Source organism: Myotis myotis, unplaced genomic scaffold, assembly GCF_014108235.1.
Source record: "Myotis myotis isolate mMyoMyo1 unplaced genomic scaffold, mMyoMyo1.p scaffold_m19_p_9, whole genome shotgun sequence".
Lineage (NCBI taxonomy): Eukaryota > Metazoa > Chordata > Mammalia > Chiroptera > Vespertilionidae > Myotis > Myotis myotis.
Window position 1 is genome coordinate 88,453,682 of NW_023416401.1, and position 13,119 is coordinate 88,466,800.

General features: G+C 43.9%; 1 protein-coding gene across 1 annotated transcript in view; it reads left to right on the top strand.

Annotated features, from left to right (window-relative positions):
- The first annotated feature begins 548 nt into the window (after window positions 1-548).
- The window catches only part of VAPB (VAMP associated protein B and C), a 66,165-nt gene continuing 53,594 nt past the window's right edge, over window positions 549-13,119 (top strand). The window contains exon 1 of the mRNA XM_036321505.1: window positions 549-788. Within this exon, the coding sequence (XP_036177398.1) occupies window positions 731-788 (58 nt within the window). The 5' untranslated portion in view covers window positions 549-730. The remainder of the gene's footprint in view (window positions 789-13,119) is intronic.

Sequence of the window (13,119 nt, forward strand, 5' to 3'; positions counted from 1 at the left end):
GCAGAAGTGGCACAAAATAAACAAGCAATAATTTGCAACTATTTATACTTAGTGCTTTTCAAACATCACAGCGTCTAGCACACATTCATTCTCCCATAAACATGTTTATAATGAGAATAAATAGTACTTTCATTATTATTAAAAGTCTCTAACAGTGCCTGGCACTACATATGCAGAGGGAAAGTGGAATTTTATTGTTCTTAATTGTTATTATCGAGTAAAGCACTTAACACAACTGCTGGTCCCCAGGGGCCCTGAAAAAACAATCTTCGTGGGGACACTCATTTATCGGCGTGCGGACACACCCCTAGCTCGGTCCTGCGCGGCGCCCCGCCCCGCCCCGCCCCCTGCCTTCTGGCAGCCCGGCTCCCTAGCCCAATGCCGCGCCTGCGCACTGCGCCGGGAGCAGTTCCGGGAGCGCAGCTTCCCGCCGCCCAATCGCGAGCGGGTCAGAGCCAGCCAGACTGCTGCGCGCGTGCGTGCGTTCGTGCGTCGCTGCGTGCGTCGCTACGTGTGTGCCGTGCGCTCACTGGGCACCGTGGCCTCGCCCTCGCCCTCCGCCCCCGAGCTTGCACCGCGTAGGCCGCCCCTCCCTCCGCGCGCACTCCGCAACGACCCCCGGCCGGCCCCCCCCCCCGTTCGAATTTAAAGGGGGCGCAGCATTAACGTCCCCCGCCTCAGGTGACCTCTCAGGGGTCTCCCCGCCAGAGGTGCCCCGCCGCCAAGGAACATGGCGAAGGTGGAGCAGGTCCTGAGCCTCGAGCCGCAGCACGAGCTCAAATTCCGAGGTAAGCCGGGGGCCGGCTATCTTATGCCGCGGGCTAGGCCCGCGCCCCGGCCCCGAGGGACCGGACGACCTGGCGGTGACGTCGGCCTCCGCTTCCCCCAGACGGCGCGTTCGCCCCGCGCCCCCTGAGGCTGAGGGCCAGGCGTCCGGGCGCGTGGGTGGGTGGGCGGGGGCGGGTGCGGTGCCGCTCGCCTCTCCCTCCAGACACTCGGCACAGTTGCCATGTTAACTTTACCGTCTAGTTGGCGGGACTCTGGATGGTGAGCCTTGCCGACAGGCTGTGCCTGCTCTCCGCAGGGTTGACCTCTCCAGGTCATAGGTCAGGTGGCCCCTCCCCAGAGGGGCCTGCGCTGAGCAGCCACCCCAGCTGGACACCTGCAGCCGCCCCCTGTCGCGTCGCGGCCCTTGGTCAGCCTGGCGCTCACCGCCACCATGTGCGCCGTGTTTCTGCAGCAGACACAGCAGACGGGAAGCGCCCTGAGGGCAGGAGTTGGTCTTCCTCTGCCGCGTGCCCAGCACATGATGGGAGCCTAACACCTGCCAAGCACATGAACGGGAGGAACCGCCGCCGGAGCCTGGTGGACGCCCCGGCTTCCTGGTGCTGCCACCCCAGGCCCGTGGCTCCTGTCCGTGCAGCTGTGGGCAGCCGCCAGGGTGGGCACATCCTTTTCCTCCCCAGAACTGCCCCGAGCGGAAGCCAGAGGAAGTTGAGTGTGCCACCGGGCCCTTCCCAGTGTGGACCTTTCGTTTTTATGTTTCTTTTTCTCCCTACGTTCTCCAGTAAATTGCAAGCGCTGTGAGACAACAGGGACCTCGTCTGATTTACTGGGTCCTTCTCCCCATGGGTGGAGTAACTGCAGTAGCCCTGTGCTTGGCCCTAGAGAGACAGCGATTGAACCAGACAGATAAGTTCCCTGCTCTCACAGAGCTTACTTTATGATGCAGGGAGACGGACCAGCGGGTGAGAGTGTTTCAGAGGTGGTACATGCTGTGAAGGAAATAAAGTGCTTGAACAGCGAGGTCACCTCTGTATCGGCAGCACTTGGCCCACAGTACCTGCTCAGTAGATAATTGTGGACTGAATACTGGCCAGACACCCAGTTGGCAAATGGCACATTTGAACCCAGACTTCGGAGCTCACACTCTTTTTTAAAAAAATATATATATAGTTTATTGATTTTTTTTTTTTTTTTATAGAGAGGAAGGGAGAGGGATAGAGAGCCAGAAACATCGATCAGCTGTCTCCTGCACACTGGGGATGTGCCCGCAACCAAGGGACATGCCCCCGACCAGAATCGAACCTGGGACCCTTCAGTCCGCAGGCCGGTGCTCCATCCACTGAGCCAAACGGGTCAGGGCCAGAGCTCACACTCTTAACAAGCATGTTGTCTGACCCCTGGGAAATACTCTACAACTGTGGAGTTGCTTCCTAGGTTAACAATTCAGAGTGACTCCAAATGTGTAAAGAACCAAAGGTTTTTCCATTTAAAATGAAAATTAGAAAAACAAAAACAAGAAAACCCACCACAAAACCTAACAAGGATCATTGTTCCATGACAGTACTTTAACTTACATGATGTTCCCATCACCTGGAAGAGCCAGGCTGTTAAAGTGAATGTGGAAAGTCAAACTTGGGTTGTCTGAAGTTTTCTACCCTGGAAGCCTGGTGTGGCTCCTCTTGGGAATTGGCACATTCATTCATTTAGTCCACAGACATTTCCTGATGCCTGCTCCATGGCAGAGCATGAGTCCCATCACCGGTATGTTCCCATTGTCCCTCAACCCCCCCCTCTAGAACTTAAGTCTAGGGAAGGGGACAGATGATGGAATCAGCCAGGATAATGCAATGACCTAAGTCAGTGGTCGGCAAACTCATTAGTCAACAGAGCCAAATATCAACAGTACAACGATTGAAATTTCTTTTGAGAGCCAAATTTTTTAAACTTAAACTATATAGGTAGGTACATTGTTATTAACTTAATTAGGGTACTCCTAAGCTGGCCTTTGCTAAAAATGTTTCATTTTATAATAATAAAGCCACCAACACAAAATAATTACAGTTCTGAAATTGATGACAAAAATACCTGTAGGATTTGCAGCTGGTTGGAAAAATACAGGTAACTTTATGCTTCGAGTAGGTCCTTTTGTCACCAGTGTGTGATTTGCAGACGCGACTAGCACTAACCACTGCACAATGAGACTGCTGACTGGCTCACTCAGCTGGTGCATGAATTGCGCGCCTCCCCCGTGTATCCCGCGGCCCGCCTGCGCCCCGTCTCCTGTCACCCAACCAACCGACAGACCTGACCGACACCCCCCACTTTTTCTAACGCCACTTCTTCAAAATAGACTCGCCCAGGCCGAAAACTGACTTCTGCGCATGGGCCACGAAGTTTCAGTCGCACTGTACGTGTGCGCCCGCACATGGTATTTTGTGGAAGAGCCACACTCAGGGGGCCAAAGAGCTGCATGTGGCTAGCGAGCTGCAGTTTGCCAACCACTGACCTAAGTAATCCGTAGTGCTCCGAGAGCAATAAGGAGGTCAACTCTTGAAAGGGGTATTATTTGAGCTGAGTTAAAGGTTGAATGGAAGCAGCTAAAAGAAGAATTGGGAGGGGAGCATGTCAAGTAGGGGAAATTGAATGTACAGGCTGAGCTGACTGGGCTCCTTTGGGATGCCACCTGTAGTTCTGAATGATAGGCAAGGAGCATTTGTTGGGGTCATGAGGCAAAGTAGGAGAAGCAGCTGGCTAGTAGACAGGGGTCAGATCTTCTAAGGCCTTCTGTGTACAGATGCAGACATTGTGCGAGGTCATATTGTGATGCTTCTCCTTAGCTGGTCCTTTGATTGAAGCCCTGCAACCTCAGCCTCTTCCCTCCACCCCCTATATTGACCATGGGCTGGCCATTCTCTCCTCAAAACTTAGGATCATTCCCTAGTGATAAGGATGATGCTCATAATCTACCTTGCCTCCTGTAGAAATTTTTGTTATTGTTAAAAGGAGTGATACTATGGTTTTTCAGTGGCTTTGTAAATGTACAATATTATACTAAGATTGGTGGTTGTATTTAGACAGCTGATTTTATCACTTCAGCTTTTTTGCTTAAAAGGTATGGAGAAGAGTGAGCTGCCTGGTCAAAGTAATGATGGCCAAAGTCACTGGGTATTTTGGCTTAGAAGTGGCCCAAGAGAAGTCGAGGTGTCAAATTGTTGAAGGCTGTTGACTCATGACTTCAGAAGAGGCATCTACAGTCATGTGTAAACAAACCATTTTATGAGATTTGTTTGTTTGTTTTAAGCTGATCACTAAAAATTAGAATAGAAATTAGAATAGAAGCTCAATACCTTGGCTTGCTGTATAGAAGATTATTTCAGGATGAGAGCTAACTGGTCTCTTCCAAGTTAACTCAGGGTGATGACTCTGACTTTGGGTGGTTCAATGAATCAAACTTTAACTTAGCTTAAGAAAATAATAATTAAAATACCGATCCAAAAAAAAATTAATCACCTTTTAATTGCAGCCTAAGTGATGTGGGATTGTATTGGGTTCCAGTTGATCTTGGGCATTTTGTTTGATGATGTTGAGTTAAAGATGTTACGAAAGAAGAAAGAACACAGATCTACATGACCTTGTTCTGTCTTATAGAAAGTGCCATGTTGCATTGTGTTCAGTATTAGAAGAAAACCTGCTCGCCTCCTGAAAGAAGCATGACACCATGACATTACCCAGGGTGAAATAGAAGCTGTTTTGGACTGGTGACCTTTCTGAAAGAATTAAAGGCTTTTGTAAACCTCTGAAACCTGTTCTTTGCATTGTCAAAGAGAGTTTTCTGAATTAGTCACTTTGTAATCTCTTCTTTCTCTGTTCTCTCCCTCTTCTTCCATCAGATTCCATCCATGGCAAATAATATCTTCTATTGCTTTGGTCATTGTCCAAGACTCTTAATCCCTCTTCACATCCTAGGACATCCCTCCTCCACTCCCCCAACCCTCCCTCCATGATACTGTCATATGAGAATGGTCTATTAACCATCCTTATGAGCTGGCAAGTTAAGGTTTAAATCTGCCATGAACCTACTTTACTTTTGCCTTATTCTGAAACTCAGCTAGTGGCCTTCAGGAAATCTCAGATGGTTGTACTGTTGGTCAGTATGGATATCAGGTGGGCTGTCACCGAAGGATTGGTGTGATTGACTGCTACTTTGGGGACGAAATAGCATGGCAGATAGGTTGGGGATACTGTCTTTTGTTTAAGGAAAGCATGCTTGGAATCATTAGTTCACCCCCCTTAAGTTAATGTGTAATTTAACATTGTTTAGGGAGCAAAAACATATAAAAACCCTGTAGATATAGTCAGTTGAATGCAGTAATTATCTTTCATATGCTAAGTACAGCATTAGTTCTTTAGCTTTAGTATAGCACTGATTTCCTTAACATTTTATGACTGCATGGACCAGACTGTGTTTTACAGTACAACAAAATGTCAGCAGTGTGCTTAAGATTCTTTACGGTAGTGGTTTAAACCCATCCTGAATAAATGAAGATTACCTTCATTCATTTAATTATTAACCAGCTTGCTCATCAGAAGCAAGGGGCATTTAATTTACTAAGGTTTAGTCAAACTTAAATCTCGATAGATTATATTATTTCTGAGTTTTTGTTACTGGGAGAAAAAAGAACTAAAAGTTAACTTTCTTTTATCCACTTAGTTACTTTTCTTCACAGTTAACTCCTTTTAGTGGGGGGGAAAAAAGGTTAGTTCTAGGCTCTACGCTTATATTCGGGTCATGCTAGCTCCTTGATGTGTGTAATTGTAACATGCATCAGTTACCTTCATAATGACCTGTTAGTTTTGTATCCAAGTGGAATTGATTAAAATAATTAGTCTGAATTGATTCTTATTAAAAGAGATGAACTCTTAGATATTATTAACACTATATTAACACTAAATAAAATTAATAAATTAATTTTATTTATTAAAATTATCTAGCATATTTCCTTCCAATGCTGAAGGCAACATACTGAGAATTTTGACTCTACAATATTACCATTAAGTAGTTGAAAATTAGGGGAGGAGTCAAGGGAGTAAACTATAATGGAATCAGTCAAATACTGCCCTTAGGTTCAATTTTTAGAACCTGAAACTTGAATTTTTACATACGGAATTAGCCCCAAGATTGCCTCATACATCCCCCATTTGTATTTGAAAAACTTGCCATCTGAAAGATGACAACGATTTGGAACAAATGAGCACAGCTTTCAGCAAGATGACAAGAAAGAAGAACAACGAAGAGTGCTGAGTTCCATTAGTCAGGACAGGGCATGCCATAGTGTCTTTAATAAAATAAAATAAAAGCCTTTGCACAGTGATTTTGCACCGGGCATTGTGTTAAAAACAAAGTTGCATTATGGTTTCCAGGCTTACTTTGTCGTTTTCTATCATTTTAGTCCCCTTTCAGGCTGTTATCAGCATAGCATAGCCAGGATTGCTTGGCCCATGCTCAGTGGGTATGTGGAGTCTTTGAAGTTTTTACTAGACAGACTACCTGGACTGCTGGCTTTATAAAAACAGGAATTATGTAAAGACCTTTGTTAAGGAAACAAAATTACTGAACTTGATGATCATTTTAAGATTATTTAAAAAAATAACGTGGCAAATAATATCTCTAGAATACCTATTTTTCAACTGATAAATGTGTTATTTTAACAGAAACTGTTGATGTATAGAAACAATGTCTTAATTTGCTTTAGGGTTCCCCTTACATGGAAAAAAAACATTCAGGATATTGCATAGTCCTATAGGAAAAATCTTGAAGGACATTCTTTTAATAATGTTTTAGCATTAATGGCACAAAAACAATAACACTATAGAATAGCTTCCTAGAGTTTTTCTTCAACCTTTCAGAAGAGTTATTGTCAATTTTTGACTAGCAAGTTAGTGTTTCTCTTCATCTCTGTCAAGGAATGTGTTGGATCAGGCTTTTGGTTTGTATATGTGTGTGCATGCCTGTCTAGACACCTAGAGAGTTGCTGGTGGGCATACATTCTTACTGATACCAGTAACTTGTCTGAATTAATATACAGCTGGCATTTCAACAACCTCTGACAACCTTAGCTTATTTGGGAAGGGGCGTTAGGGAAATACAGACGCTCCTCAACTTACAATGAGGTTACATCCCGATAAACCTATGGTTAAGTTGTAATTATTGTAGGTAGAAAATACATTGAATACACCTAACCTGAAGAACATCATAGCTTAGTTTAGCCCACCTTAATGTGCTCTGAATACTTACATTAGCCTTCAGTTCGCCAGAATCACCTTAGTGCCCAGCTTCATGAGAGAATATTGTATTGCATATTGCTAGCCTGGGAAAGATCAAAATTCAAAATTCAGTTTTTACTGAATACGTGTCATTTTCACACCATCCTAGAGTTGAAAAACCTAAGTGGAACCATTGTAAACAAAGGGTTGTGTGTAAATATTTTTAGAGATAGGTAGATTGAAACTGTTGTTTGTGTCTTTTGAATTCTACTTGAAGATAGTGGAATGGGGAATGGATCCTTGGACCGTTTAGCCAGATTTGAATGGCTTGGGGCCTTGTGAATATTCACTTTTTATATCAGATTTTGATGGTGTTTAATGATTTTGTGTATTTAGAAAACATTGGCTTTTGAGTGATTTGCAGTTCTGCTACTGTGTTTGGAAGGTCAGGTGAAACTTGTGTGGTAGAGATTTCACAGGTTTGCAGATTGTAAAGTGAGGAAGTTAAAGAAATTTGAAAGGATACTAAGTAAGATAAGAATGTCAAAATAAATTACCTTTATAGGTGCCACCTTAAACTTCGCAAGCAGGATTGTGCCTGCATACTCCTGACAGGCTACTACTTTAGAAAGAGAAACAAATAAGGGTGAGTGAATATATAGCTAGAGATTTCTCAGATGTTGAAAGAGAGAAACTCAAGGTGAATAACAAAAAGTGCAGTTTTATTCTGTCTGAGATCTAGTTTGGGAAGTCATTCCCCCCAAAATGACAACCAAACACATGAGCCCAATTGGAGAGGGTTTTAGAGATATGCCTGGGTTATAATGATTGCATAATAGATGTATCCAGTTGTGAATGTTTCAGGTTTGCACCTTTAAAAAAATATTAAATCTTTATTGTTGAAAGTATTACATATGTCCCCCATATTCCCTCATTGACCCCTTCTAGTCAGACCCTGCCTCCCACCCCACCCTAGGCCTTCACCATTTTAATCTTTGTGTCCATGGTTTATACATATATGCATACAAGTTCTTCTTTACCCACGCACCCTCCCTCTGAGATTCCGTAGTCTGTTCTGTGCTTTTATGTCTTTGTATCTATTTTGTTAATTAGATTCCACATATAAGTGAGATCATATGATACTTCTCTTTCTATGACTGGCTTATTTCACTTAGCATAATAATCCCCAGGACCCTCCATGCTGTCTCAAAGGGTAAAAGTTCCTTCTTTTTTACTGCTGCATAGTATTCCATGGTGTAAATGTACCACAGCTTTTTTTTTTTTTTTTTAAGCCAGTCAAGTTTAGCAGTGCGGGGTTAGTGATACTAACTTTAGGTAAGTTCTGGTAACCCACTGCCATCGGACCAGCCTACCACAGCTTTTTTATCCACTCATCTACTGATGGACACCTGGGCTGTTTTCAGGTCTTAGCTCTTGTAAATTGTGCTGCTATGAACATAGGGGTGCATACATTCTTTCTGATTGTTGTCTCGGATTTCTTAGGATATATTCCTAGACGTGGGATTGCTGGGTCAAATGGCAGATCCATATTTAATTTTTTTTTACATTAAATTTTTATTTTATTTTTTTAATAAATATTTGTTTTTCAGATTATTACAGTTGTTCCTCTTTTTCCTCCCATAGCTCCCCTCCACCTGGTTCCCACTGTCCCCCCCCCCCCATCCTCATGCATAGGTGTACGATTTTTGTTGAGTCTCTTCCCATACTGCCCACACCCCCTTCTCCCCGAGAATTGTCAGTCCACTCCCTTTCTATTCCCCTGATTCTATTCTATTCACCAGTTTATTCTGTTTGACAGATTTTTTTATTCACTTAATTTTTAGATTCACTTGTTGATAGATATGTATTTGTTGTCACTTCGTTGTTCATAATTTTTATCTTTGCCTTTTAGCTTTAACTTTTGATTCTTCTTCCTCTTCTAAAGAATACCCTTCAGCATTTCATGTAATACTGGTTTGGCAGTGATGAACTCCTTTAGCTTTTTCTTATCTGTGAAGCTCTTTATCTGACCTTCAATTCTGAATGATAGCTTCGCTGGGTAGAGTAATTTTTTTTTTTTTAAATTAAATCTTTATTGTTCAGATTATTACATTTGTTCCTCTTTTTTCCCCCCATAACTCCCCTCCTCCCAGTTCCCGCCCCACCCTCCGCCCTCACTCCCCACCCACTGTCCTCATCCATAGGTGCACGATTTTTGTCCAGTCTCTTCCCGCATCTCCCACACCCCTTTCCCCCCCAGGAATAGTCAGTCCATTCCCTTTCTATGTCCCTGATTCTATTATAATCAACAGTTCATTCTGTTCATCAGATTATTTATTCACTTGATTCTTAGATTCACTTGTTGATAGATGCATATTTGTTGTTCATAATTTGTATCTTTACCTTTTTCTTCCTCTTCCTCTTCTTAAAGGATACCTTTCAGCATTTCATATAATCCTGGTTTGGTGGTGATGAACTCCTTTAGCTTTTCCTTATCTGTGAAGCTCTTTATCTGACCTTCAATTCTGAATGATAGCTTTGCTGGATAAAGTAATCTTGGTTGTAGGTTCTTGGTATTCATCACTTTGAATATTTCTTGCCACTCCCTTCTGGCCTGCATAGTTTCTGTTGAGAAATCAGCTGACAGTCGTATGGGTATTCCCTTGTAGGTAACTGAGTTTCTTTCTCTTGCTGCTTTTAAGATTCTCTCTTTGTCTTTTGCTCTTGGCATTTTAATTATGATGTGTCTTGGTGTGGTCCTCTTTGGATTCCTTTTGTTTGGGGTTCTCTGCGCCTCCTGGACCTGTAAGTCTATTTCTTTCACCAGGTGGGGGAAGTTTTCTGTCATTATTTCTTCAAATAGGTTTTCAATATCTTGCTCTCTCTCATCTTCTGGCACCCCTATAATTCTGATGTTGGTACGCTTGAAGCTGTCCCAGAGGCTCCTTACACTATCCTCGCATTTTTGGATTCTTTTTTCATTTTGCTTTTCCGGTTGGGTGTTTTTTGCTTCCTTGCATTTCAAATCATTGACTTGATTCTTGCGCTCCTCTGGTCTGCTGTCGGGAGTCTGTATAATATTCGTTATTTCAGTCCGTGTATGCTTAATTTCTGGTTGGTTCCCCAATATAAGATCGAGGGTCACATTAGTTTTCTTGTAGATCTCATTAAGTTTATCGGCGGCTTCTAAACATTTCTTGAGAGACCTTAAAAGTGTGGTTCTGAACTCTATATCTTCCATTGACAATTTTGTCCTGTTTCTTTGTCTCCGCATTTTGTTATGCTTCCTTGGTGCACCCCCTAGTGGTCTTTGTTCGCAGTCTTATAGTTAAATCTTGATTGTTGTAGCTAATTCCAGGGTGGGTTTGACCTCCAGGCCAAGTGGCTATGAGAATCAGCTGTGTCAGCAGTGAGAGAACTTCTGTCCTCTAGGGAGGTGCTAATCTAGCCCTTGCCTGAGGCTATCCGGCAAATGCCTGTGTGCAGGGCTTGGGCGGGGCTGGTCGCACAGGATCAACAGGGTGGGCCGGAGAGAGCAGTTATGGCGGCTCTCAGTCCTGTCCCCAGGGGCTCTGCCTCTCTGAGTCCCAGCACCCGCTGCAAAGCTCAGAGAGAAAGCTGCACTCGCTCTGACCGAAGCCAGACAGTCCCGCTTCTCCCGTTTGAGTCTGGGTCCCTAAAGACTCACCCGGATCTGGAGCTCAGAGTCTGCGACTCCCTCCCGATTGAAAACGCCAACCGCGCACTCCGCACCTCAGAATTTGACTTCAGCACTGTGCCTCCTCTGAGTGTCCATATGCGTTTCTCTTTCCTCCTAGTTGTAGGACTTCCACTCAGCCAGCGTTCCTGTGGTTCTGGGTGATGTCCCTTCCGTTTTTTGGTTTCACTTTTGAAGTAGTTGTTCAAAGCAGCAAACTCCGGCGTTAACCTATGCCGCCATCTTGGTTCTCCTGGGTAGAGTAATCTTGGTTGTAGGTTCTTGGTATTCATCACTTTGAATATTTCTTGCCACTCCCTTCTGGCCTGCATAGTTTCTGTTGAGAAATCAGCTGACAGTCGTATGGGCACTCCCTTGTAGGTAACTAACTCTTTTTCTCTTGCTGCTTTTAAGATTCTCTCTTTGTCTTTTGATCTTGGCATTTTAATTATGATGTGTCTTGGTGTGGTCCTCTTTGGATTCCTTTTGTTTGGGGTTCTCTGCGCTTCCTGGACTTGTAAGTCTATTTCTTTCACCAGGTAGGGGAAGTTTTCTGTCATTATTTCTTCAAATAGGTTTTCAATATCTTGCTCTCTCTCTTCTTCTGGCACCCCCATAATTCGGATGTTGGTACGTTTGAAGTTGTCCCAGAGGCTCCTTGCACTATTTTCATATTTTTGATTCTTTTTTCATTTTGCTTTTCTGTTTGGGTGTTTTTGCTTCTTCGTATTTCAAATCTTTGACCTGATTCTTGGGATTCTCTAGTCTGCTGTTGGATCTCTGTATATTATTCTTTATTTCAGTCAGTGTATGCTTAATTTCTGATTGGTCCTTTTTCATATCCTGGAGGGTCTCACTACATTTCTTGAAGGTTTCTAGAAGATTCTTGAGTAACCTTATAACCGTGGTTTTGAACTCTATATCCAGTCGTTTGCTTTCCTCCATTTCTGTCATTTGTGACCTGTTTCTTTGTCTCTGCATTTTTTTATGCGTCCCTGTGTTGATAGAGTGGCTTTGTGTGCTAGGTGTCCAATAGGGCCCAGTGGCTCAGCCTCCCTAATCACCTGAGGTGGACACTCTTGGTGCACCCCTTTGTGGGCTGTGTTCACAGTCTTGTTGTAGTTAAGCCATGATTGCTGTTGGTATCAGGAGGAATTGACCTCCAGGCCAATTGGCCGTGAGGACAGTGGGAGAACTTCTGTGTTGGAGACACCCTTATGGGGCAGGACTTGCTTCAGTGGGGCTTTGGCGCTCACTGAGTCTGCCCTGGTTTTTAGGTGGAGAAAGGCCAGGCCATTCATATGCAAAAGCCTGTGCGCACAGCTTGGGTGGGGTTGTAAATTGGGTGGGGCTGGATCTCGGAATCACCAGGGTGGAGCAAATAGCAATGGATGCCAGTCTGCTCTGCCTCGGAAAGGTCCCGGTTCTGTGTCCTGCGCCCCTGTGCAGGAACAATGACTGCTGCAAACACCTGTGCGAGAAAGCTGCCCTCACGTTCCGGTCCCACGCCTGACAGTCCAGTTTCTCTCTGTATGAGTCTGGGTCCCCAAATTCTCACCCGGAACTGGAGTTCAGAGCAGTGGGGAGCTTGTATCTCCCTCCGGATTGAAAAAGCCATCAGTGTACCCAGCTCCCAGCCTCTTTCTCACGGGCCTCTGAACCTCCGCACTTCCACACCTCTGCACCCCCTACCGGACTCGATGCGTTTTTCTCTTTCCTTCTAGTTGTAATTTCCACTCAGCCAGCCTTCCCGTGGTTCTGGATGATAATTTGTTTTGTCTTTTAGTTGTAGTTTTAATGTGGTTGTGCGCGGCAGCAAATTCAGGTGTTTACCTATGCCGCCATCTTGGTTGTCCACTCATATTTAATTTTTTGAGGAAACTCCATACTGTTTTCCATAATGGCTGCACCAGTCTGCATTCCCACCAGCAGTGAACTAGGGTTCCCTTTTCTCCACATCATCAATGGCACTTGTCATTTCTTGATTTGTTGGTGGTAGCCATTCTGACAGGTGTGAGGTGATACCTCATTGTCATTTTAATTTGCATCTTTCTGATGATCAGTGACGTTGAGCATTTCTTCATATGTCTCTTTACCATCTGTATGTTCACTTTGGAGAAATGTCTATTTAGGTCTTTTGCCCATTTTTTAATTGGATTGTTTGTCTTCCTTTAGTTGTATGAGCACTTTGTATATTTTTAAAATTAACCCCTTATTGGATGAATCATTGGCAAATATGTTCTTCTATGCAGTGGACTCTCTTTTCATTTTGCTGATGATTTCTTTGGCTGTCCAGAAGCTTTTTATTTTGATGTAGTCCCATTTGTTTATTTTCTCCTTAGTTTTTTTTGCCTTAGGAGATGTATATGTAA